Source organism: Miniopterus natalensis, chromosome 6, assembly GCF_054644295.1.
Source record: "Miniopterus natalensis isolate mMinNat1 chromosome 6, mMinNat1.hap1, whole genome shotgun sequence".
Lineage (NCBI taxonomy): Eukaryota > Metazoa > Chordata > Mammalia > Chiroptera > Miniopteridae > Miniopterus > Miniopterus natalensis.
This window is the reverse complement of record NC_142086.1, coordinates 90,286,117-90,312,379: the sequence shown is the minus strand read 5'-3', so window position 1 is coordinate 90,312,379 and position 26,263 is coordinate 90,286,117. Positions and strand designations below refer to the sequence as shown.

The 26,263-nt window shown below is 55.2% G+C and overlaps 1 protein-coding gene across 5 annotated transcripts in view; it reads left to right on the top strand.

The window, feature by feature from the left end:
• Window positions 1–359: 359 nt before the first annotated feature.
• The window catches only part of EVA1C (eva-1 homolog C), a 49,883-nt gene continuing 23,979 nt past the window's right edge, over window positions 360–26,263 (top strand). For 2 of the 5 annotated variants that reach the window (XM_087818029.1, XM_087818028.1), the window contains exons 1-2: window positions 360–504; window positions 25,762–25,958. In XM_087818029.1, coding sequence (XP_087674155.1) covers window positions 360–504; window positions 25,762–25,958 — 342 coding nt within the window. Of the gene's footprint in view, window positions 554–3,972; window positions 3,993–6,624; window positions 6,633–25,761; window positions 25,959–26,263 lie in introns of all 5 variants that reach the window. The other 3 variants (XM_087818027.1, XM_087818026.1, XM_087818030.1) reach the window with 3 other exon arrangements.

Genomic DNA, 26,263 nt, shown 5'->3' with positions numbered 1-26,263 from the left:
CCTCCCGCGGCCAGGGCGAGGCTGGCGTCGGGCCAGCGCGGGCCGGGCGGGGCGTCGGGCCGGCCCAGGGGCGGACCCGGGTGCGGGGCGCGGGGCACGCTGCGGGGGGCGCCCTCCGCGGCCGGGGCGCCCGGGCTGCGCTTTCCCTCCGGCCCCCCCGGTTTCCTCCGCGCGGCGGCGGCGGCTTCCTCTCGGGGAAACTACGCGGCTCCTTCCCGGGGCTCCTCGCCCCGCCCCGTCTCCGCCCCCTCCCGTGGCCGGGGAGCCGGTGCCGGCCGCGCGCGGAGGTGCCAGGGGGCCGCCGAGCCGCGGGCACCCCTCGCGGGCCATGTGACGCGCCCCCGCGCCCGCCGCGCGCCATGCTCCTGCCGGGCCCCGCGCGCCCGCCGCCCGCGCAGCATCCCGGGCCCCGCGCGCAGGTGGAGCGGCCGGCGCGGCTCCTGCGCCTGCTGTGCGCGGTGCTCGTCTGCTCCCGGGAGGTCGCCGCGCTCTCGGACTTCTCGGGTAAGAAGCGCCCGCCCTCGCCGTGCGCCCCGCGCCCCGGCGCCGCCAGGTGAGCCCTCGGCCGGGGCGGCCGCCCGAGGGGTTCGGCAGGGTTGGCGGAAGGGGGGTGCGCTCGCCCCCAGTGCTGTTAGCATGTAGGTGGCTGCGTGTGCGGGGTGGCGGGGGCGCCCCCCCCAGATGGAAAGGGGGTAACAGACTTGGAGTTTGTCGCCTCGCTGTTGACTTCAGTTTCCCGGCATCAGCGACTCCGCTGGTGGACGCGCGTGGGCCCCAGGCTCCTTGAGCTGAGCCACCCCAGCCGCCCAGCGCAGTGAAATCCACGTGCTGTTGGCCCAGGGGGTGCCCTTGGTTTCCACCCACACCCTCCAGGCGTGCCCCGGCCAGTCTCCAGGGCGCAGGTATGGAGACTAGCCCCGGGACACCCGACCTGAAGCCTGGGAAGCCTGGGGGAGGGCAGGTCGGGTGGAGAGGTGAGAAGCTTACAGAGCAGAGGAGACTTGGGGGGGGGCGCATGACTGCCTCCAAAAGGCACCAGCACCCCCCCTCCAGTCCCAGTCTACTTAAAAAATAAGGACTCCCTCCAAAGGTGAGGCTCTTCCTTTGGGGGACTGGGACGGGGGCTCCTGCAGCCGCTCTCAGGTGTCCTGGCTCGTAGGTGGGGCAACGGGCAGTGAGAGCAGTTTCCCTGGGTGGACAGGGCTACCCAGCCGCCAGCCTATGGCTGCCCAATGCCCTTGCCTGGAGCAACCGGCCTCCTCCCGGTTGTAACCCCGACCGGCCTCCCTCTGGGAGCCTCCACCCTCGCCCAGCTCAGGAAGCAGCTCCCAGCCCCTCTCCCCCTTCCCAGCATCTCCTGCGAGCCCAGGTCCTGCGTGTCCCCAGAGGGCCCTGCCCACAGGGTCTTTTGCAATAAAACCGCAGTCCCCGGGACCTCTACGCAGGAGACCAGAACACGGCAGGGAGCGCTCGGAAACCAGAAGCGGAGCTGGGTTTCTGGTTTACTTACAGAGCAGGTCATTGTTAGCCGGGAGCCTCAGGTCAGAGGTTCTTTTCTCTGCATATTTAATATCAAGGCAGTGTTTCCACCTAGCAAAGGAAGCCAAGATATGCCCATTTGGCAAGCAAACCGCAGCCCTTAAAACCGAGCGCCGCGGGGTCAGGGCGCTGAGGCAAATGTGCTAGGGAAATGCTTTTCGAGCGCTATTGACTTTTTTCGGAGGGACAGAACTTTCTTGGCTGCTGGAAAAGTTCTGTATTTGCTGATTTGAGCTCTGGAGAGCAGCTCTGACTTCAGCCACCTCCGAGCTCTGAATATTGTAAGGAAAGAATCGAAAGCTGACATCGCTGCAACTGAACAGATACTGCTTTAGGTAAACTGCAGCGCAGCCAATGGGTTGAGCAGACTTGTGGCCGTCTGTGGTCGCCACCCAAGCGTGGAGGGGTCCGTGGGCAGCCACTGTTAGGGGCGGGGAACCCGCGCGGGGAGCAGGGAGGCCGTAGCCCGAGGGAAAGGCAGGCTTTGACACACCTCTTTCTGGACGACCTATGTGAGAGGAGGAATTTCCTTCTGCTTTGGGTGGGAACCTGACGTCCAGGGTTTGACCCTCCCGGAGCCAGCAGTAGGTGGTATTTCCAGATTCATCCATCGGCCTTGCTCTCTGGGGATCTGAGGTCCAGGGAGAAAGTGTCAGGTGTCAGGGGCCCTTTTGCGGAGAAAAAAAGAAAATTAACATCCTCCCAAACCACAGACACACTCCGCTTTAAGTCTCAATCCTACAGGGCGTGGCCAAACGTTAGGAAAGGCTGAGGGAGCCGGCGCCAGGAGGCCAGGGGTGCAGGAGGCAGCCCCTCGATGTCCCTCTCTCTCCCCCCCCCTTACTCTCTCTCTAAAAATCTATTTTAAAAAAGCTTTTAAAAGGAAAGGCTTAGGGAGAACGTGAAGTCTTCCAGGGTAGATTCACGGGACTTGAAACCTAACGAATCTTCAGAGACCTCCTAAGCTGAACGTGATGTTGAGCGTTGAGGAAGATCCCTGAGCTCCAGCGATGACGGTGAGCGTTCAGATGAACGTTTTAGTCAGAGCAGTGGGTCCGGGTCACGTAAGCCCACCCCCCACTCCAGTGGCCTCGAAGCCCGATGCCTGCGCCCCTGGGACAGGCAGTCCTGTTCCTTTTTGCGAACTTGGAGAGATGAGTGGAAAGCAGAAGCCTGTAAGGAAACAGCGACCCCTCCCCCCGGGAGACGCGGCTATGGGCCGGCGCCGGGGAGCAGCACCGGGCAATGCAGACGGCAGTTTTTCTTTTTTTAAATATATCTTTATTGATTTCAGAGAGAGGAAGGGAGAGGGAGAGAGAGAGAGAAACATCAGTGATGAGAGTCATTGATGGAGCCCGCAACCCGGGCATGTGCCCTGACCGGGAATCGAACCCGATCGCCTGGATCCCAGGTCGACGCTCCACCGCTGAGCCACGCCCGGCCGGGCAGACGGTAGTTTTTCTAAACACGGGAATATAAAAACTGAAATTGGGGGAGCCTGGGACCCCTTTCACCCTGCAAAGAAGGGGATGGGGGAAGGATGGTGTATCCGCGTGGAAGAAGGTGCCAGCCGTTGTCCACACAGGGGACCAAGTAGAGAGTTTGGGGCAGTCACTTAAGCCTTTCTCTTCTTTGTGACTCACCCTGCAGCCTTGTCCTGGGGCTGTCAGCTGGTGCAGGTTTCCTGGGTCATTGATTTTTATTTTTTTGCCCTGGGGATTCCAGCATCAGATCTCACCCTTAATAAGCCAGAGGCTGCATCGAGGGCCCCCCCCCCCCCCCCCCCGTGTGCTCGTGACTCCGGCTAATCACCTCCGAGCTCGCTGGGAAACAGCCCCCCCAGGCGCCTTCTCCCTCAGCCCTGAAGATACGGAGGCGCTGCCAGCGGCCACTGGAAGGCTGTCCATCATCACCCATTAAAGCCATATCCCAGGGAGGCCCGAGTCGTGCCTGCAGAATGAACGCCTCCGGTCCCTAATTCCACACTCAGATGCGCTTGGCATTCACCCATCTTCCTCTGCGGGATGGATTTCTGTTCTTTCTGACGGCATCCCAAAATCGGGGATTTGGCCTGAGAGACCCAAATTGATCATTGATTAAAAAAAAAGAAAAAATACAGAAGTCGTTCCGGCTGGTGTGGCCCAATGGTTAGAGCACCCGCCCGAGGACCGAAGGGTGGAGGGTTTTCAATTCCCAGTCAAGGGCATGGACCTGGGGTGCGGGTTCAGTCCCCGGTCGGGGCGCCTACGGGAGGCAACCGATCGATGTGCCTCTCACATCGATGTCTCTCCCCCCCCCCCTTTCCCTCCCTTCCACTCTCTAAAAATCAAGGGGAAAATATCCTCTGGTAGGATTAACAACAGCAGAAAGTAATACAGAAGCATAGTGTCAGCAGCATCTTCGCTCAGAGGACAAGGCTGGGGTAGGGCTGAGGGGAGGAAGGTCCCATTTAGGTTTTAGCCGTAAAAAGCAAGGGCCCTCTCTGTTTTGCCAGCACTAAGGGCAATGCTCCGGCTGCCCTTGTTTTACAGCCATCGTCTCTGCTGAGGCAGGCGGGGTCCCCTCTCCCCGCTCCCCCTTCTTTCTTCTCACAGAAGTCCTAGGTGATGGATGGGCTGTGCAGAGGGTGGGGGTGGGAAGGAAAGGGTGGGAAGTTCTAGTTCCCACGTGGATTCCTCAAAAACTCCTGACTTCGGACAAAGCAGTCAGGCGGTGTGTTTACACATTTGGCTTTTTCCTGGGGTGCAGGCCGTGAGTGTGGGAAGAAGAGGGGAGGAGATGATGGGAACCTTCCCTGGACCCCACGTCCCCAGACCTCTCAGAAGGGTCACCGCCTGGTGGCAGGGGGTCTCTCAGCTGGTGCCCCCTCCCTGCCATCAGCAGCCCCTGCAGGAAGTGGTGCTTGTGATCAGATCACTCACAGTCCAGCAAATAAACCCGACCCCAGCTCCTTGTTTCCTTGGCTGAGAATTTCAGAATGTAGACAAATGGCAATTCAGCCGATCTTTGGGGCTGAGGGGTGGGAACTAGGTCCTGATGGAGGGGACAGAATTGCCCGTTTAAGCAGCAGGTCTCAGCCCTGGGTGCACATTGGAATCACCAGAGTCTAAACCAGAGTGTGGGGGCTCAAGCAGCACCCCAGGGCTTCTGATGCAATTGGTCTGGGGAAAGCCAGGCACTGATCTCTTTTTCAAAGCTCCCCAGGTGCCCTAGCTGGCTCTGCTCAGTGGTTAGAGCATTGGCCCATGCATTGAAGGGTTGCAGGTTCGATTACCGGTCAAGGGCACATACCTGGGTTGCAGGTTGGATCCCCGGCCCCAGTGGGGGCGCACATGGGAGGCAACCAATCAATCAATCATCAATCTCTCTCTCTCTCTCTCTCTCTCTTCCCCTCGCCCTAAAATCAATTTTAAAAAATCTATACTCTTATCATTCAAGCTAAGTAATGGACCTGGGGGGTAGGGGTGAGGGGACTCTGAAATTTTATGATACCAGGTCACTATTTTAATGATGCCGATGTGTTCGTATCTTTCTGGAGGGAAATAGCTTTCCTTAATAACGTAAATCCTAGACTCACTGAGATTTTAGTACTGGAAGGAGAACCTCAGATGGGAAGGGTGGCCAACCACGTGGCTCAGTCTGTGCTTTCTGAGCATCTCTTATCCCCTGGAGGTCCCTGATTCGGCTCCCATGTCTGCACCATCTCAGTTAAAACTCTGGTCTGGCATAGACAGGAACCTCTCTACTTGGCCTCTCTCAGCACAAGTAGGAGAAGTTGGTGAGTTAAAAACACTATCAGTGTATGAAACACGTAAAGCATTCTGTACCAGACACTGTTCCAAGAACTTCCTGTTATTAGCTCATTTAATCCTCACGACCCTACGAAGGGGATACTATTGTGATACGTTGAAGAAACTGAGGCAAAGAGAGGTTAAGTAACTTTTGGAGATTTGAACCCAGGCAGATTCTCTAATGCTAACATGAATAAATTACAAGTAGTTTAAAGCAGTGCCAGTTCTGTAATGTTTATGTCGTAATCTGCTAGACCCACTTTTACCCCCAGGACTTTCTGGTATTGTCCACGCCACATCTTGTCTACAGAGAGCACTGTGTAGCCCCAAAGAACTGATTACAGAGCAGGGTCTGTGGTCTATTCTGGAAATATGGTGGAACTTATTTCTGAAGTTACTTCTCCAACGAAACACCTACAGCTACTGAATAAAATATAACAAACGCCCTTTAAATGCATAAATGAGTTACTACACATAAGGACCACCCAAGGAACACACATGAAGAGGGATCGGAGAACTGGAGAAGTCAGCTGGCACCGACCCTGTGGCTACACTGGGGCCTCTTGTTGGTCTCGACAACCAGGATTCAACAGGTGCATGAGGGCAGAGACAAGGCATTAGACCAGGGTAAGGGGAGGCGTTGGGATAAAGATCTCCACATAAAGCCGGGACCTGGAGGGTCTAAACATTCATAAAAAGCTGGATGAGAAACAAGTCAGCCTTCTTGCAAAGAAAGATGACAAGGAAACTTCTCAGCCTGGGCTCAGGGTTGGAGGAAAAAATAATCTCCCTTGAGAATATGTAACCACAGGCCTGCCTTTGCAACAGTCTGGGTTTTGAATTCACATTACCTTCACCAGGAAACCCAAGCTGAGAAACTAACCAAGTTATCCCAGGTTGGTTGTGCCGCAGGGTACTTGGCAAAGCCAAAGCCAAACACACAAATACTCCCTGCATAGAAACATCACCAACACAAATCCACAAGATTCTTAGAGATGAAATCCTATTGATAGAATCACACAATCCAATACTACATTATATGAGCAATAGTCCTCAGTAAAAACAATGGAGTTCTTAAATAATGGAGGAAATTAAAAACATGAAAAAGGAATGAAAGGCTATAGAGTGGGCATATTTGAAAAACAACCAAATATATCTACTAACTATACTAATACTACTGCATTAGTGAAAACTATATTCATTGAAGTTAAAAGCTTAATGGATAGATTAGACTTAGCTGAAGAGAGAAATGGTGAACTGGAAAATAAAGCTGGAGAAATTATCCAGAATGCAGCAGAGGAGGTAAAGACATTAAAAAAAGAGTTTATAAGACATGGGGGATGGAATGAAGGTTCAGCATACATCAGAATCATAGAAAGAGAGATTAGGGCCCAGCCAGGCGTGGCTCAGCGGTTGAGCATTGACCTAGGATCCAGGCAATCAGGGTTCGATTCCCGGTCAGGGCACATGCCCGGGTTGTGGGCTCAATCAATGACTCTCTCATCATTGATGTTTCTATCTCTCTCTCTGCCTCTCCTTTCCTCTCTCTGAAATCAATAAATATATATTTAAAAAAAAAAAAAGAAAGAGAGATTAGGGAAAATAAAGGAGAGACAACACTCAAAGCAATAATATCTTGGAATCAGTTTTCAAGAATTAATGAAATATTTAGACTCAAGCATCTGAAGCAAGTGAAATAAAAATAAATTTACATCTATAATATTGAAACTGTAAAATACTAAAAACAAAGTGATAGTCTTAAAAACAATCAAAGAGAAAAAAATATTATTTATAAGTCTTTGCAACAACTATGAGAGCCAGAAGCCAATGAAATGTTTTCCAGGTTCTGGAAAACAACAACTATCAATGCAGAACTGTATACCTAACTAAACTATCTTCGAGAGTGTGAAATAGATGTGTTCACCACTGATAAATCCTTCCTGAAAGAACTACTAGAGGATGTACTTCATGAGGAAGGACACTGAGATACGAAGTAAAGAAATGGTACAACTTCTAATGTACTTCACCCACATCCTTGGTTTCTGCCTACGGAGAGTGTGCCTTCTCCCCGTCTTGAGACATGTCGCTAAGATATCTAGTTTCTTTGGCAGCTAAAGTCAAGAGATAGTTTGTTGACTTTGTTGAGCTCTTCTGCTGACTGATGAGCTCCAGCCAGAGGTACCCAAGTCCCTTCCCCAGGTGGGCACCAGTTCCAAGGTGATTACACAGTGGGGATTCTGTATGAAAGAACAGGAAATGTTAAGCCTTTTAGGCATCAGAGGCTGTGCTACATATGATCCAAGGCTACTCAAAGAGCCAGTCCTGTCCCGGGAAGACTTCCTTCTCAGTGGGTTTGTGGCCACATAGATAACAAGAGTTGGAGGGATGACTGAAAGACTTGGCAGGTCACATTCTCCGAATAGTATCCAAACCACAGAGCTTGGAATCGAGGGATTGGGAGTGTGTCTGTAGACCCACCAGTCACTCTGCCCATGCCTGGATTTTACGTTTCCATACCTGCATTTCTGGACACCCGAATCATCACGTGCACACTCAGGACCCTGACAGTGAATTTATCTAGGGAATGAAACAGTGCTTGAGATTTGTTTTATGCCGAGAGCCAAGTTTTCTTTCTTTTTTTTAATCCTCACTGGAGGATACCCTCTCCATTGCTCTTCAGAGAGTGGAAGGGGGAGAGAGAGAGAAACATCAATGTGAGAGAGACACATCAATTGGGGCCAGGGATCGAGCCTGAACTGGGGCACGTGCCCTTGACCAGAATCAAACCTCGGACCCTTCAGTCTGCAGGCCGATGCTGTAACCACTGAGCAGACAGGCCAGGGCTGAGAGCCAAGTTCTCCACACACGGAGGACCAGGCAACATTGAGATTCAAAACGCAGGCCACTGAATCTGAAATGTATGTTTGCAAACCGTCTGATTTCACGTCGGCCTCAGATGTCCCCTGAATACAAATCGCCTCATTTGGGGCTGGAAGCGCAGGGAGGAAGAAACCTAAGAGTGATCTCCAGAGCCAATCTTTAATTCGGATGACTATAATAGAATGAAATCCCGTTTCAAGTCTGTCAGCATTCCTTTGATGATTACAAATGAGTCCCTCCCCCCGGCAATGTGGGGGCATAATCGGGATAAAATAACCCTTTTTGTCTGCCGGGGCCTGTGAGATGCGTGCTCGGGGCAGCCTTCGGAGTAGCGTTTCAGTCTGAGTCGAGCATGACGCTCCCCGGCCCTTCTTTCTTCCTCTCGACTCGGAAGATTTTTCTCTCTTTTCATGTTAAGCGGCTTCCGACGCTCTCAGGCTTAGGAATCATAAATCATCATGCTGTAGAGTCTGGAACAAGAGAGACCGCGGCCCCCAAGCCCCCCCCCCCCCCCCGTCCGGCAGGAGACAGGTGGGGATGAGAAAGCAGGATCTTATCTGGAGGCCAATTTGTACAGCTTTTGAGGGATACGCTTCAAGGAATCACACAGTTCTCTTTTTCTATTAAAAAAAAAAAAAAACACAACAAAAAACACTGGACCCAAGTTCAGGCCGACACACCTCTTTTTGTCAATACGACTGTGAAGTTAAGGGACGGTCATTTTAAAACACCTGCCGCTATTCTCTGAGGCCCGAAGGACTAGACACGCCCTCCAGAGCCAACAAGGCCAGGTGCTCTGTGGGCAGGGAGGCAGGGCGCCCACAGCCGGGGCAGAAGGGGGCCTGCGGCCGGGGCCGGGGGACCCGCTGTGGGAAGGGCTGGAGCACACTGCAGAGCCCCAGAGCACACCTGGCGTCAGTTTTACCTCTTTCAAGTCCGGGTTCAAGTGGGAAGATCCCTCTCTTCTGATTTACTTTTTTTTTTTTTTTTTTTTTGAGGTAGGTGCCCCAGGATTTTTTTCCCAGGATTATTTTTAAAATAGTTTTATGGCTCCCTAAAGCCATAAAGCTAGGTTTTGAGGTAAAAGGTCTGCCTTTGTCAGACTTCTGCGTCGCCCTCTGGCTGTTCAAGGCAGGGGAAGGTGGCCGACTTGCCCCCCAAATGCCACATGGTCCTTACGGTACATGGCTGCCTTCGCCCGATGAAAACTGAGCTTGTCCACATTTAGCCTGAACCACTGACTCTCAGTCCGGGGAGATTTGTCCCCCCAAGGATGTTTGGCAGTGTCTGTAGGCAGTTTTATTTGTCACAACTAAGGGGTGCTGCTGGCCCCCGGGGATGCCGCTCAACGCCCCACGATGCCCAGGACAGTCCCCACAACGAGGAGTGATCCGCCGTCCCCCTGGGGTCCAGAAAACCAGTCTAGACGGGCCAGCTGACCTTATTTCATCTTCTCCACATTTGGAATCTGAAGTAGGTGGGAAACTTTTTTAGAAACCAAAGTTGAGTTTGGCAAACCCTGGAGATGTCTCCACGGCTCTTCTCCAGGCCAGCTTGGCTCCTGCGGCCACGGGGAAGGTCCCATCCTTCAGACCGCGGCAGCGGGAATCCAGCCGCGAAACGGGAACCCGGCCACGGTTCCCCTGCACAGTCTCGCCCGGGGCTCTGACCCAGACCCTCCCCCCGGGAACGTGCCCGTGTCTGGGGCCCGTTGCCCTCCTCATGTCAGACTCAGATCTTTGCCATCAGGAACGTCAAACTAGAACACCCCTGCGGAGAGGCATTCGGGCCTGAAGTCGGTGTGAGGACGGACCCGTTTCCAACGCCTCTGGTTATCTCACAGCCTCCGCAGAACAATCGCGGGTGGGGGGCAATTATTTTGAGTCTTACAAGGGAGAGGGGAAGTCAGTGCCTCCCACAGCCTCAGCCCACTTTCCTGCTCTGCCCCTGCTCCCATCCCTCCTGCACCCCCTTTCTGCCACCCCCCACCTCTGCCCACAGTGCGGGCGGCTCACACACACACACTGACATTTTTGTGAAACATGCTCGCCTCTCTGTGCTCACGTGACACCCTCTACAGAGACGAGTTCAAAGAGAGCTAATTGGCCCGGTTGGTGTGGCTCAGCGGTTGAGCGTCGACCTGTGAACCAAGAGGCCACCTGTTCGATTCCCGGTCAGGGCACATGCCCGGGGTTGTGGGCTCGATCTCCAGTAGGGGGCGTGCAGGAGGCAGCCGATCGATGTTTCTCTCTGATTGATGTTTCCGTCTCCCTCTCTCTCTCTAAAATCAATAATATATATTTAAAAAGAGAGCGAGAGAGCGAATTGTGGGGATGAATCTGCATCGCGTGTTTTCCACGTGGCCCTGTCCACCTCTCTGTGCTGAATGTCACACGCCTACCAGGGCACACCTGCAGCTTCTGTGGTCGTAGGGCCAAGCACCTCTGGAAGGGGACTCACCTGTCTGAAATGACGCCTGCCGCCGCTGCTCAGAGGCCACGAGGCCAAAGGACAGCCGCTCGCTGGCAGAGCCTGCCGTCCCGTCACCCCTTTCACACAGGTCACAACTCTAATAAAAATAGTTCTCTACTCTGCCGGGCACGGAGAAGACGTGGGATTGTTTCCCAGAGCGCGCAGGGCTCCGGCAGGAATGGGCGTGTGGTGTTTGCTCAGTTCCGTGACTCAGTCCGTCTGAATCCGAGCATTTGAAGGGCTTTGTCCAAAAAAAGAGGTCCATTGTGTGGCTGTTGGCGCAGAAGGAAGCAGCAGGCCTGTCAGAGCCGTGGTTCAGATGTACCGCTAAAGTGGGTGCTGGGGGAATGCTCTCGGGGCGGGAGCGGGGGGGGGGGGGGGTTGGCTCCTCCTCTCTTGCCTGCCCGTTTTGGTCGATGGAACTTGAGTTTTCAGGATCTGTTCATATTAAGAAATTAGAACATCTTCCCTTCGTGCCCTTTTTATAAGCATTATGTTCCTAAGCAAAGACCAGTATGTTGGTTTTTTTAAGAAAATATGTTTTTATTGATTTCAGAGAGAGGAAGGGAGAAGGGGAGAGATAGAAACATCAATGATGAGAGAGTCATTGACCGGCTGCCTCCTGCACGCCCCCGACTGGGGGTCGAGCCCACAACCTGGGCAAGTGCCCTGACCAGGAATCAAACTGTGGCCTCCTGGTTCATAGGTTGACGCTCAACCACTGAGCCACGCCGGCCGGGTGATCAGACCATGGACGAGAAGATCCGTCTCTGGAAACAGAACACAGATTGACCCCCCTGGGCTCTCCAGGACCTCAGGTTACTGTGAGGAAGGCCTGACCAAAGGGAATGTCTTCATTAAATTGCTCTTGCGTGTGTAGCTCACACACACACACAGCAAGCGCCCCTTCATCTTTAGAAGGCAGTCAGATGGTGACATGCAAATCGAACCCAAACTGCGGACTTCTGTGGGAATTGGGGAGCCTTCCAGAATGTGACGTGCCACTGACTGCCTTGGGGTCTTTGATGAGCATCTCCTCTGTACCATTTGTCTCCATCACCCATATGTTCTTTTTCCCTGGGAAGGCAAATGATCAGGTGGAATATACAGAGGCTGATATGTTTACTGAGAGTTTTACTTAAGAATATCAAATGGCCTGGCCGGCGTGGCTCAGTGGGTGAGTGTCAGCCTATGAACCAGGAGATCGTGGTTCAATTCCCGGTCAGGGCACAGGCCCGGGTTGTGGGCTCAACCCCAGCAGGGGGCGTGCAGGAGGCAGCTGATCAGTGACTTTCATCATTGATGTTTCTCTCTCTTTCCCCTGTCCTCTCTCTGAAATCAATAAAAACACACACATATATGTATATCTTTAAAGAATATCAGATGTTTGTGATTCAGCCTCACGGATTGGGTTAAAATGCCAGCACTGAGCCCTGGCCAGTTTTGCTCAGTGGTTAGAGCGTCGGCCTGTGTACTGAAGGGCCCGGGTTCATGTCTGGTCAAGGGCACGTGACTTGGTTGCAGGATTAATCCCCAGCCCCCGGTCGAGGCATGTGTGGGAGGCGACCAATTGATGTCTCCCCCCCCCCCCCACGCGCTCAGAAAAAGCAATGGAAAAATATTCTCTGGTGAAGATTAAAAAAAAAAAAAGTAAAAAAATAAGTAAGTGGCAGTGTTGAGTGTGAGGATGTAAATTAATATAATTGCCATTATTTGAGCAAGCCGCGAGGAATGGACGTTCCTGGCACCAGCTGCCCTCCCGCGGGCTGCGGGGATGGAGGGTTTGCTGGGATCGCGGAAGCCTGAGGACCCCAGGGGGAAGCTGAGCAGTTCCAATTGCGGGCATTCGGGGCCCGGCCTGGTGCCACTGAGCACTAAATTCTTCCCTGATTGGATCCTAATGTAGTTATCACCAGGGAAGCGAGTCACAGAAGGACAGCATGCAGACTTCAGAACAGAGCTGTCGGTCGGAATATAGTGCAGCCCACGTGAATTTCCACAGTAAATGTTACTTAACCCAAAGTACGAACACGGCAACGTTGGCCAGTCTTTTTTAAAATTAATGAGATGGTTTATATTCTTTTTTGCTTATGGATACTTGGAAATCGGTGTGCAGTTTACACCTACGGCACATCCCAGTGTAGACGGGCCACGTCTCAGGTGCCCAGTGGCCACCTGCGGGCGGGGCGGCCGTTCTGAGCAGCGCAGTTTCAGAAGGCCGGGCAGGGTCTAGAAGTCTGGAGCTGGGCAGGGGTTGGGGTCTGGGACCCGGGCGGGGCCTCAGATGAGGGCACCTTCTTCCCACAGATCCCTGACAAGCCTGTCTCATGAAGGGACCAGTGGCAGGTGCCTCGGTTTCCCTCGGGAGCGTGGGCAGCCTGCCTCCCTGCTGCTTGGATTGGTGTCCTCCTGCCCCCTCCAGCCCCTGTGCCGAGGACCCTCCTGGACTTCAGTCCTCGCGAAGGGAGAGGGCTGCAGGGAGCCACCCAGCCTGTGGCAGAACCTGCCGCCGGGGCACGGAGAGGATTTCAGGTTGCCATCCTGCGCAGACCCGCCGCAGGGCACTGGGGCCCAGGGAGGCAAGCCGCTGAGCCGGCGCCCCCGTCCTGGGCTTGTTCTGCCTCAGGGGCCGCTCTTGGTGAGCCCGTCCGACAGCCGAGAGAGCCCAGGCTGCCCCCAGCTTGTTGGTGACGGGCCAAGACTGGGCGCAGAGCAGTGCTCCTCGTGAGTGGCTGTGCTGCCCGGGATCAGCTCTGGAAGGGAGGAGGCAGGCCCGTCCGGTGTGGCTCAGTGGCTGAGTGTTGACCTATGAACCGGGAGGTCGCGGTTTGATTCCCGGGTTTCAGGCTCAGTCCCCAGTAGGGGGCCTGCAGGAGGCACCCAGTCAATGAGTCTCTCTCGTCACTGTTGTTTTTCTCTCTCTCTGAAACCAATAAAAACGTGTCTATATACGAAGAGGAGAGGGAAGGGCCCGGAAAGCCCTCAGCCCCAAGCTTCCCTTCTCCCGACAAAACCAGGGCGGCCCCGGCTGTTCTTATCCCGCTGGGCTCGCGCCGTGATCTCCCCGGGACGCTGTCCTGATGCATGAGGCCTGAGCCCCGCCCGGCTGATAGACTTGGAATCGGGGCGGCGCCCGGGCGCTGACACCTGACAGTGTCCGAGGCGACTCTCCCGGGAAGCAGGCGGAGATCTGCTGGGAAAACCGCACCCTTTAAAATCCATCTGCGTACTTAGTAAATATCTGTCCTTATTTTTCCAGACACAGAACATTTGCAAGAATGGTACAAAGACTTCTTTTACACCCTCTCCCGGATTCCCCAAATGTTTGTTTTATTGCCTCAGCTCCATTTTTCTCTGAGTTGCAGACAAACTGTCCTTCCCTCCCGAACATGAAGAAAGAACAGTCTGACGGCCGAGAACAGCGGCCACAGTCCGCACAGGACCCGGCTCCGAGCTGTTCTCCGACCCACAGGCCACGTTGGGCTCAGTGACACCCCACAGAGCCCAAGAAAGTCCGGGCTCCTGCCTTGTTTTCTTTTAACCTTCACCGGAGGATATTTTTCCATTGTCTTTCAGAGAGAGAGGAAGGGGGTGGGGAGAGAGAGAGACATTGATTGGTTGCCTCCCACACGCACCCGGACTCAGGCTGGGGACAAGCCGGGAACCGACACACGGGCCCTTGACCAGGAATCAAACCCAAGACCCTTCAGTCCGAAGGCGGATGCTTTAGCCACGGAGCCAAACCGGCTAGGGCCCCCGCCTTGTTTTCAGTGGGCCCGTCTCTAGTCCTCGCCAGACCCAGACCAGCTCCCAGTGTCTGTCTCCGCGACACGGGCCTTTTGAGATGACCGGACGGTTGCTGTGCAGACCGTCCCGCAGCTTGGGTTTGCCTGGTGTTTCTTCATGGTTCTGTTCGCACACGTTTGCCCAGGGGCGGTCCGGGCAGGATGCTCTGCGCCCCGGGCATCACCCCAGAAGCCGGGGGGACTGTGAGGTCGCTTCACCCCATGACTCTGAAGCGAGCGATGTTTGGGGAAGGGGGCCCCCGCAGGCCTCTTAGATTACAGATGCCACTGTGAGCCACAGGCGCGCAGATGCATCGGTCATTTTATTATTACTACTCTGTTGTTCCTCACCTGAGGGTATTTCCCCCCATTGATTTTTAGAGAGAGTGGAAGGGAGAGAGAGACATCCGTTGGTTTTCTCTTGCACGTGCCCTCAACCAAGGGTGGGATCAAACCTGCAACCCAGGTACGTGCCCTTGACGGGGACTTGAACCCAAGACCCTCCGGCGTGCAGGCCGACGCTCTAAGCACTGAGCCACGCGTGCCGGGCTAATTGGTAATTTTAGTTAGCAACTTACCTAGAGAAGTCGTAAGGGTCTTGAACTCAGGATGCGCAAGTCTTCGGGCAGAAGAGGGAAGCAGGGGCAGGTTCCGGAACCTGGAGCTTGGCCAGGGGACCCAGCCTGGAGGAGGCACGGCCTGTGCGGCTCCCGGAATCCAGGGGAGCGTTTGGGCCGGAAGGAGCCGCGGGTTAGGGAGCCGCGTGGGCAGGAAGCAGGGTCACCTGCGGCTCCCTGCGGGCTCCCAGCTGCCTGCGGGGTGGGGTGCTCACAAGTTTGCTCTTCAGTCCTCCATCTGGAACGAGCAACGCGCCCCTTCTAGGCTCTGGCCCACCTGCAGCCCGTCTGCCTTTATCGGGGGGAGATTGCTGACTCACAGACGAGCCCCAGAACAGTGTCCGTTAAGATGTAACTCAGGCCCAGCCCGCGTGGCTCAGCAATTGAGCGTCGCCCTATGAACCAGGAGGTCAGGGTTCGATTCCCGGTCAGGGCACAGGCCCGGGTTGTGGGTTCGATCCCCAGGGGGGGGCGTGCAGGAGGCAGCTGATCCATGACTCTCTCATCATTGATGTTTCTCTCTCTCCCTCTCCCTTCCTCTCTCTGAAATCAATAAAAACATTTTTTTTTAAGAAAGATGTAACTCAGCCTGTTGTTCCCTGTTGTTTATCTCAGATCGGATGAGAGTCTGACCATTTCAAAAACACTAGGACTTCGCTGGGCTGCCAGCTCAGAAGACCTTTTGGCTCCGCAGATTAAACCTATTAGGTGTTTTTATAAGTTATCAGAACTTGGTTTTCTTCCTGTGTGTCGGGAGCCGTGTGCTGGTTGAGGCCGAGAGGGGCCGGTGTTCGTCTCTGCCCACCTGGCGTGCGGGCCTCCCAAGGCCCCTGAGCGGCGCAGGGCGGAGAGCAGTTTCCGATCCCTCTGCCGGCGGGATCCCCGCCCACGGTTGTCTTTGGCTTGTTCTCAGAACGTGTCATTTTCTGTTCTTTGTCCCTTCCCCCGACTTCACCTGTTTCCCTTCACCTGGGCTCCTGGAGAAATGTCACCTTGTCGTGGAGATTGTGGCCACAACAAACTTAAGTTCCCCAAACTAGGATGTCTCTAGTCGGTCTCTTCCTCACACCATTGAATGAAACAACCTCCCTGTGCCCAGGGACCCCTCCACCCAGCCTCCCTGTGCCCAGGGACCCCCACCCAGTCTCCTTGTGCCCAGGGACCCCCACCCAGCCTCCTTGTGCCCAGGGACCCCCACCCAGCCTCCTTGTGCCCAGGGACCCCCCACCCAGCCTCCCTGTGCCCAGGGACCCCCACCCAGTCTCCTTGTGCCCAGGGACCCCCACCCAGCCTCCTTGTGCCCAGGGACCCCCACCCAGCCTCCTTGTGCCCAGGGACCCCCACCCAGTCTCCTTGTGCCCAGGGACCCCCACCCAGCCTCCTTGTGCCCAGGGGCCCCCCACCCAGTCTCCCTGTGCCCAGGGACCCCCCCACCCAGCCTCCTTGTGCCCAGGGACCCCAGACAGTGCCTCAGCACCGGACATTGAGCACAACAAAGTCACCAACACAAAGCACAGAAATGTGAAAAACATGGTGCCATGAAACCGACCACAGAAAGGACACATGGCAGCGTGAGCCGGGGCAAGAGGCAGCTGTCACCTCGCTCGCCCCAGCGGGGACCCCGGGCACCCCGGCGGCTCCGGTGTTCCGGCTCCGTGCACCTGCGGGAATGGCCAGGCGAGCCCGGCTCAGCTTCATGTCGGGGGTTACAAATAAACATTAGCAAGTAGGCAAATTTGCAAATACGGGCTCTTTGAATAATGACTTTCGGCCCTAGGTACCCACACACCAGGGCCCGACTGTCCTCACTTAACCTCCCAGAGGAGGGCCCGGAGCCAGGAGCCCGAAGAGGCCCCTGGGCGGTGGGGAATCAAGGAGCCGTAACTGGGCTCGGAGTGAGAGACGGAAGCACTCAGTTGTCACCAGGTGGTGTCTGTAAAATTAGGCAGCAGATGGAGAAGAAGCGGAGGGGAGGGCAGTCGGAGGCACAGCTGTGGCAGGAGGGGGCCGTGGGAGAGTAAATGGGAGCCCACGGGAGGCGTGGGCCCTGCGCCATCGGTGAGGCCGAGCCTGCGGGAGGTTGCCCCAGGCCCCGGGGCGAGCGTGCGGGGCTCAGTTAAGGAGGAATACGAGCTGGGGGCCCGTATTTCTTACCTTTGCCTAGCCCCCCTGCTCCTGGGAAGCACAAAGGAAGAAATGCTGTCAGTTTCCTGAATTTAAGGCGAAACCAAAGCCGGGGTTCGCTCAGATCCTCCCGTCCTGAGCCCTCCACGGACCGCGAGGCGGTGGTAACAGGTGCCGCCCGAGCCCAGCTTGTTTCCAAGTGCGGCCTCCCCGGGATTCACTGTTTGCACTTGTGTCAAGTTTTAGAAATTTCCCTGCTCCTGGTTTTGTTAGCTGCTCAGGGAATCCAGTCACGGTGACCTTCCAAATAGCTTTTTTGTTGTTGGTAATCCTCACCTGAGGATTTTTTCCCATTGATTTTTAGAGAGAATGGAAGGGCAGGAGGGAGGTGGGAAGAGAGAAACATCGATGTGAGAGAGACGCATCGATGGGTTGCCTGACGGAGGCCAGGGATCCAACCTGCCACCCAGATACGTGCCCTTGACCGGAAATCGAACCCTTGACCCTTTGGTGTGCAGGCCGATGCTCTAACCACTGAACCACACTGGCCAGGGTCCAAATATCTCGTTGAGGTTTGGAGTGCTATTCTCCAAACATCACCTCTAAAGTTAAAAAAAAAATAGTTTCGCTATTATTAGCAGTGAAACCACTATGTAATTTTCCAATTAACCGAATAACGTGCCCGGAGTCTTCATTCCTGCCGGGAACGTATGGCGTGGACCTCAGGCGGCCCACACACCTCAGAGGGGGCAGGTGCGGACCGGCCGCCTGGCGTTGAGAAGCACCTTCCCGCTCCGTGCCCGGTGCCCGCCTCCTGGTTGGTCAGCTTCCCTGAGTGCTTCTGAGAGCCTTTTGTTGTGCCCGGGGCGGGAGCCACCAGCTCTGCCGCCTCCAAGCAGAAAAGCCCAAGTGTAGATTTCATATCTAAGCTCTAAGTGCTGGTAAAAAGTCGCATTAAGTTATCGAATGCTCCTCGCCCACACCCTGAGGTTTGGGGGTTACTCTTCCCCCCAGAGAGAGGAGAACGTGATCCGTTCAGACGCTCGGGGCAAGTGGGATTGATCCAGTTACTTCTAAATGAACCTCACCCAGACGGGGTTCCCTGAGTGGCCGTGTGGGCTTGGTACCTGGCTACCCAACGAGGTGTTTGCTCACTTCTGTAGGATTTGAAACCTTTGGTTGAAAAGGCACGAAGGAGCTCCTATCAGACGTGTGCAAAATAAAATAGCGAGTGTAACCCTGATACTGTCATTCGGCTCCAACACAGCATGTTTAGGGTAGTTTTAATCTACCCATCTCTCTCTCTATATATGTGTATATACATATGTGGTTTTTTGTTGTTGTTAATTCTTACCTGACTACAGTTTTTCTATTGATTTTTGCCTTCCCCACGCACCCTGACTGGGGCTGGGGATTGACCCTACAACCCAGGTACATGCCCTTGATGGGGAATTGAACCCAAGATCCTTTGGTGCACAGGCCGCCACTCTAACCACTGAACCACACCGGCCAGGGCTACCTATATGTGTCTTTGTATGTGACGTAAATGAAGGAATAAGCCTTCTCCGTGGAGTGTTTAAGCATCACTCTACTATGGCCACAGAAATTCTGCTTGGAGAGGCATCGGAAATGAAAGGACTTACTGCACTTGCAGGTCCTTGACGGGGGAGAGGACCCTGGGCAGTGCCAGTGTTGGGGGTCAGGTGTCGTACACAGCAAAGGGCAGGAAAGGTTTTATCGGTGCCTTGGAAGGCCACTGGGTCACAATCAGGGGGGCCCAAGAAAGGGACCTTGTAGCAGGGACCAGCCTCATCACCCTGGCGCTCCTGGTCACGGCTCACAGCCTGCTGGTGGGGATGCTGAGGCATCGGGAAAACAGGAAGCCTTTAAATGGACAGTGGAGCCCGGCCGGCGTGGCTCAGCGGTTGAGCGTCAACCCATGAACCAAGAGGTCACTGGTTCAATTCCCAGTCAGGGCACATGCCCGGGGTTGTGGGATCGATCCCCAGTAAGGGACGTGCAGGAGGCTGTCGATCGATGTTTCTATCCGTCTCCCTCTCTCTCTAAAATCAATAATACATATATATATATATATATATATATATTTTTTTTTTTTTTTTAAAGGACATTGTGGTCACAGAGAGCTCTGTGAGCCTGTGGGGGGCGCGGGGGGCGGCCGGGAGGGTTAACCAAGATCTCCTACTCACCACCCGCTCGGCTCTGCTCTGCTCTTGCTCGGCAGCCTTCCTCACACTCGCCCACTCGTTCGTTTGAAAACTGTTCCTGTCCTTCTACTGCGCGTCAGACTCTCCCTAGGAGCTGGGGATAGAGCAAGAAAGGGGAGAAACCGACACCGTGTCTTAAGAGGTGAAACAGCAGATTGAGGGGGGACGGGAGATGAGCTGGGAAGGGGAGTGTCAGAAGCCAGCAAACTTACCCGGATCGGCCCTGGCTGGACTTTTCAGGGAGCATCATGCTCATAGCTGTAAAAGTTGCTTCCATGCACCCCCCAAACCTGGGGACAAGTGATCAATGGCATCATCACCGTCATGAAGATGAGCCCTGTTTGGGGGTAATTTTATAGGATATGAAAGCAAACTTCATCCACTGTTTCACCAGGTGACTTTGTCCTAAGGCCAAACCAAGGCTAAGCTGGGAGGCGGTGATTTGGCTGCTCCTGGTCCTTGCCCTCTTTGGGGCTCCCTTGTTCCAAAGCTGGGACTCCCACCACTTTTCCTTCTCATCTGCTCCTGCTCTCCTGGGGGTGAACTTGGCACACCCGGCCATGGTACCAGGTACCCTACTTAAGCTGCTTCTTATTACCTGCCCATTGAGCCTGTAAAGCAGGCCTGAGGCTCCCATTTCACAGATGAGGAAACTGAGGTCTAAAGAGGTTTTACTCAACGTGCCCAAACAGGCATCTGATCTGAGGGATCCCAAAGCCTGAATTCCCTTCATCATAGCCTGTGGCCACCACCCCCGTGCTTGGGCACTTTTTATCCTGGGCCAGCACTCTCTGGGGAACCACACCAGCCTGCCCAGGGCCCCATCCCTCTCCCACACTCATTGGTGTGCAGGAACTTGCCTGCCCATGGGCATCCCATCGGGGCCCACCAATCTCCACCTTCCCTTTTGCTAATCTAGTTTTTTAAAGTCAGTGGTGAAGAGAGAGGCTAATTAACGAGACCCTAATCCCTTTTATCTCCTTAGTAATTTAACCCACTTCAATTACAGCTTGTCAGTAGTGATGTCTTAAAGAAATGATTCCCCCAAGGAGGACTGAAGGTCTCATGCGATGATGCCAACAACACCATCATAAACTAGTAAGATGTGTTTGGTGGAAGTCTTCAGTACATCTCAAAGTCCTGCCAGCTTTCTACTTAACACAGGTACCTGTTGACAGGTGCTGTAGTAGTCAGGGTTGGCCAGCTGCTGAAGCCAACAACTCCCAAATCTTGGAGGAATAACAGAATGAAGGATTATTTCTTGCTTGTGCTGTGGTCTGGCATCATTAGAAGACGTGCTGGGCTCCGTGTTGTCACTCAGGGGCCCAGGTTCCTTCTATCTTGTGCCTCTGTCATCTTCTGTGTCCTCAGAGCCTGTCCTTGCCCCTTGTATCTTCCACATGTGGCAGCAGACGGAGAGAGAGAGAGGGGAGTGTCACCGGGGCTCTTAAGGGTCAGTCCACTAGCCAGACTTTCCACTGGCCAATATATTGCAAGGGAGACTGAGCTACATGCTCCTCCACGGGCTCCGTAAGAAAATACATTGTCTGCCTCACTGAGACTCTCAAGTCACTTCTGTCCTCTGGTGGGTTTTGGGACCAGGATCTGAGCTCATCACTGAAGAGCGGTAATCGCTCCCCTTGGTCGTCCCCCCTCACTGTGATTCTCTCGAGTATCTGAGAAACAGGCTGCTGGCTGTCATTCTCATCATAGTCAACCTCCAGGTTCAGATTTTCGTGCCAAACGTGGCACAGCACTAGAGAAAGGGCTTAAACTGAGGTCTAAGCGCACTTTCGATGCTCCTGGGTGTGGGGTCCCCAGCCACCAGCCCTTTATCCACTGTGGGGCTGGTCCTGACCCCCAGCAACGCTGACTCACTGCTCTTGGCGTGGGCTGCCCCCTCCCCGGGCTCTTGCCAGTTCTCTAAACACAAAAGAAAAAACCCTTTTCTGGAAAAGAACCTCAAACATGTAGCAACACCTTTGAGTATTTGTGAGTAAAAGGTTGGAGTCTCTTATCTGAAGCATTAACTGGGGCGGGGGGGGGGCAGTGCCACTTTATTTTTTTTTTAAAGGGGGGGAGGCAAGGACAATAGAATTGAATTCCATTCTCTTCCCAGAAGTCAGGTTGTGAAACTGGCCCCTGGTGATTAGGGGACGTGAGCAGCCCATCTGGGGCCAGCGACTGCCACCCCCCAGAGCTGGGCCGTGGTTCCCAGAGGATGCCCTGCCCTTGTCATTTCCCCTGCACAGTGAAACATGGGGACACCGCTTCTGAGAGGCAAGGGTCACGGGCACACACCTGAGTCCCGTGTGGCCCTTGGCCTCCACCCCTCCGCCCTGTCCATCCCCCGCCTCCCGGGAGGATTCTGCAGCCCCTTGGGGTCCGACCTGCCTTCTGAATCTCCCAGTCAGAGCAGCGCCCGGTGTTGACCGAATTCCTGGAATCAGGGCAGGTTCCCAGGAATGACGTGTGAGAGAGTGTGTCCCAGAGCATCCTTCCTCCCCTGCAGGTCGGTCATTTGCAGCCCGGCCATGCTCTGGCCACTGGGTTCTTTTAGAAGAAATGGGGTTTCCTGGTAAATGTGACGGGATGATCCCAAGCATGACTTTCCGTCTTTCTGAGGACAGAAGGGAGCTGCCGCCACTCCCAGGGGTTCATTTCCCGAGAAGTTTTCACCTTCACCCACCTTTACAAAAAAGGAAAACCTGAAAGCCTTTATTTAGGCTCCTCTAACGTTTGCCCAACCTGAGCCTTTCGGGACAGTCCCTGGAGGAAAGTCCTAGCCGTGCTGTGGCCGTGGAAGCCTCTGCTGACGCATAGTGGGGGGATTCACCGGGGAAGAGACGTAGTGAGGGGCTCCCAGGAGAGAGTATCTTGGAGTTAAACACCAGCCGCACCAGGCCCCTAAGCCGGGAAGCTGATGAGTCTCTGCCCCCCCACACACACACACACAATTTGGCACAATCAACAGAGCGTTTCCAGGCCATTCCAGGTTCAAGGGCCGATTTCTTAGCAGAACAAGCCGTTCTGCCTTCTCCTGGGAAGCAAATATTTGCCCACAAATACGGAGCTAGTATGGAAACTCTGGCCAAGAGCACTGAGAATATTAGCAATACAGCATTTCCCACCAACCCAACGCGACGGGACATTTGGTCCAGAGAGAACCGTTAGCAAACAGCTGTGTTTGTAGCCATTCTTTGAAAAGGACCTGGTTTGAACTTGCCAAGAAACCAACGTGTGCGGAAGCTAAGTGCTCGGGTCTGAATGTTTGTGCCCCTCTCCCCACTGAATTCATGTTTTAAACTTCCAACCCCCAAGGTGATGGTGTTGGGAGGTGGGGCCTTTGGGGTGTGATCAGGTCCGAGGGTGGAGCCGTCACGAATGAGAATCACTACTCCCCTCAGTGTCTCAGAAAAGAGTTTCTTAGCTCCGTCCACCACCTGAGGGTGCAGCAGGAAGGGGCCAGCTCTGAACCGGGGGCCTGGCCGGTACTTCACGCTGCTGATGGGTTGATCTTGGACTCCCAGCCTCCAGGGCTGTGAGAATGAATTTCTGTTGTTGACAAGCCACCCAATCTGTGGTGTTTGGTCAGAGCGGCCGGAATGGACTCAGACACTAAGTAACGTGTTCATTACACCCACACGTTGGAAAGAGCACACGTGCTCTTCGGGGAAGCCGGACAGCATTAGACTGGAGCCAGTCAGCTGCCGTCTGCCCCCTTGTCCGAGGCCAACCTGGGCAGCAGGCTCTCACCTTCATCCCGGGAGACGCCCGCTCCCGAGGTTATCTTTCCTCTTGGGGAGCTCATTTCCAGTAAGCCCCCTCCACCGTCCCCTAATGCCTCCTCTGTGGCTTCCTCTTGGACATTTCCATCATCTGCAGTGTGCTCGCCTCGAAATCCCTCGGGGCACCACCTCCCACCGCTGCAGCTCGCCACGGCGGCCTGCTGGTCTCCCCAGGCCTCAGTTCCCTCGGGCCTCTCCTGTGCTCATCTCCTGCCCCACAGTTAGCTTGCAGCCCGCAGTCCGCGGTTCAGACTCTGTCCTGCTAATTAATAGCCACTTTCACATGTGTTCAACCTCAACCGCAGTAATAAACACGATTTGCATATGGCCTAGGGTGGCGTATTTATATGCACACCCGTAGGTACATGCATCGGCCTCTCCCAACATGAGCCCAATTATTTAAAAACCTCCCCCTGGACATCAGTTCTTATAAATACAGCCCAAGTCCTTCCCTTATGTTCTCCAGGTTGTTGCAAGAGTCATCTGTGTAAACTGTAATAGTTTCCTCTGGCCAGTGTCACAAATTATCATCCATTCAGCATCTTAAAACAGCACAGTTGATTCCCTCACAGTTCCGGAAACCAGAAGCCTAAAGCCGAGGTGTTGACTGGACTGGCTCCCTCGGAGGCTGCGGGGCACAGTCTCTTCCCTTGTCTTCCCCGGTGTCTAGAAACTGCCTCGGCTCGCGGCTGCATCACTTCAACCTCCGGTTCCATTGCCCGACTTTGACCTTCTTGCTTCCCTCTCATGAGGACCCTTGTCATTCTCTTGGGCCCCCTCAGATCATCCAGTATCACCCCCCCCCCCATCTCCAGATCCTAACATCATCAGGTGCGAAGTCACTTTTACAGCTAAGGGAACATAGTCACAGGCTCTGGGATTGGCACCTGTGGACATCCCGGTGGGGTCGTGTGGTTATTGTCAACCACACGAGCCATCTTTGATTTCCTCGGGCTCCACTCTCTTTTCCACCTTTTCCAAGCAGGCTTCTGTCCCCACCCTCATCCCAACGCCTCTCAGAATGGTCCTGGATCCTCTGGGTTGCGGAAAACATGTCTCGTTCCCACTGTCCTTCCTGACCTCGTACAGCGCGGTGGCCGGTCAGAGCGAGGGGCAGGGCACCTGTGGGGACAGAGGTGGGAGTGCGGCAGTGAAAGAGCCGAGGCCTGGGCTCCGTCTGGCCCAGCATCTTCAGAGGGCTCTGGGTGGCATGTGGGTCTGCTGGACACCAGGCCGTCCCGGTCCCTTCCACTGTGACTTCCAGGGAAACCCAGGCGGCTGGACTGGGCACCTTTGCCGAGAATTGTGGTTCCGGGAGGATTTTGAAACCTGACCGGGATTGACTTGGGCTCTGCTGTCCGTGTGGGAACCAGGCGGTTCTGAAACTGCCTCCCCTCCTCCCCCTCGGGGGCCCAGGGCTGCCAAGCGGCTCCCACACACCTCCCCAGAAAGTCCCTGGCTCCCCTCCCGGCCACCTTGCCGTTGACCTCCTGAGGTGTGAGAAGGAGGAAAGGAATCTGCGTTCCGACTGAGCCTTCCTTCCTCCTTTCTGAGAAGCAGCCCGGGCGCCCACGCCTGCCAGGCCGTCCGTCCCGGGAGCCCTCGGGGCCCGACCAGCCTGCTGGAGACGCTGGAAGAGCAGCCGGGCCCGGCTTGGAGCTAGTGTCAGATGCCAAGGCTGTGTGACAGGGGACCAGATAGCAGAAGTTCCTTTTCTCCCAGAACAGAAGCTTCTGGTCTGAAACCAGGGCGTTGACAGGGCCGCGCTGTCCCTGAGGTGCCAGGGGAGGGTCCTTCCTGGCTGCCCAGCTGTCAGGCTGCCAGCCATCCGCTCGACCTCGGCTCACAGAGGCGCCGCTCCCGTCTCCACTCGCCGTCTTCCCTCGGCGTCTCCTCTCTTCTCAGAAGGCGGCCGGCCGTGTTGCATCGAAGGCCCACCCGACCCGCCTGACCCCATTTTAACTAATCACATCTGCACTGACCCTATTTCCAAACAGGACCACATTCCGAGGTCCCCAGTGAACATGAATTCGGGGGACACTATTTGATCATAAAAGGGCCCCCCATATTTCTTGTCCCCTCCGTTCAGAGCAGGCCCTCACCCCAGGTTGGGGCCCCTGCCTGCTTTTTCCTCGCCAGGGCTGAGGCAGGCCCAGGAGCCGTTTCCTAAAATAAAACGCACCCCCCAGCTGGTGGAACATCAGATAAGCTGAGTTCCCTCGGGACAGGCACCTGCACCCCAGGGGACACCGGCTCAGAGCTTCCCTGCCTCATAGAGATGCTTCAGGTGGTCTCGGCTCCTGGCCAACCCCTTAGTGCTTCCTGAAGGGTAGGAGCCCTCAACCCTCCCTACAGGCCGCTGAGGACCAATGTGTCGGCCCCGACAGGAAAGGTGCCGTTCGTTCCTTCGGCCGAGCCCCATGCCTCGTTCGGTGTCTTCCTGACCGACCAGCCCCTTCCCGGGAGGCCGGGCCCTCCCTCTTCGAGCCTGGGAGCCGTGGCGAGTCCTGGGCCTCCGTAACCGGGCTGGCATTTTGCAGGTTACCTGACCAAGCTCCTGCAGAACCACACAGCCTACGCCTGCGACGGGGACCGCCTGAGCCTGCAGTGCCCTCGGCACTCCACCATCAGCGTGCAGTCCGCGTTCTACGGGCAGGGCTACCGGGCCTGTAGCACCCAGCAGCCCGGCTCCCAGGGGGACGACAGCCTCGCCTGCGTGGCGCCCACCACCTTCCAGGTACTGCGCCTCGTAGATGCTGGGGATGGTCACGTGGCTCTGTCTCTGTCTCTTTTCTTTCTGTCTCTCTTCTCTCCCTGTCTCTGTCCCTCTGTCTGTCTCTGTCCCAAGGCCCCGAGAGGAGAAGCCTTTCCCATTTCTCACACTGTTCGTTGCTTTCATTGCAAGCGTCATAGAACCTGGGTAGTCCTGTGATGGAAAAAGACACCAGCTGAGTAGCCAAAACAGTGTGTTTGCACGAACCGCCTGCCCGTGGCATCCACGTCAGCTCTGGGAGACAGCAGTCACCCCCCCTTGTGCCCCGC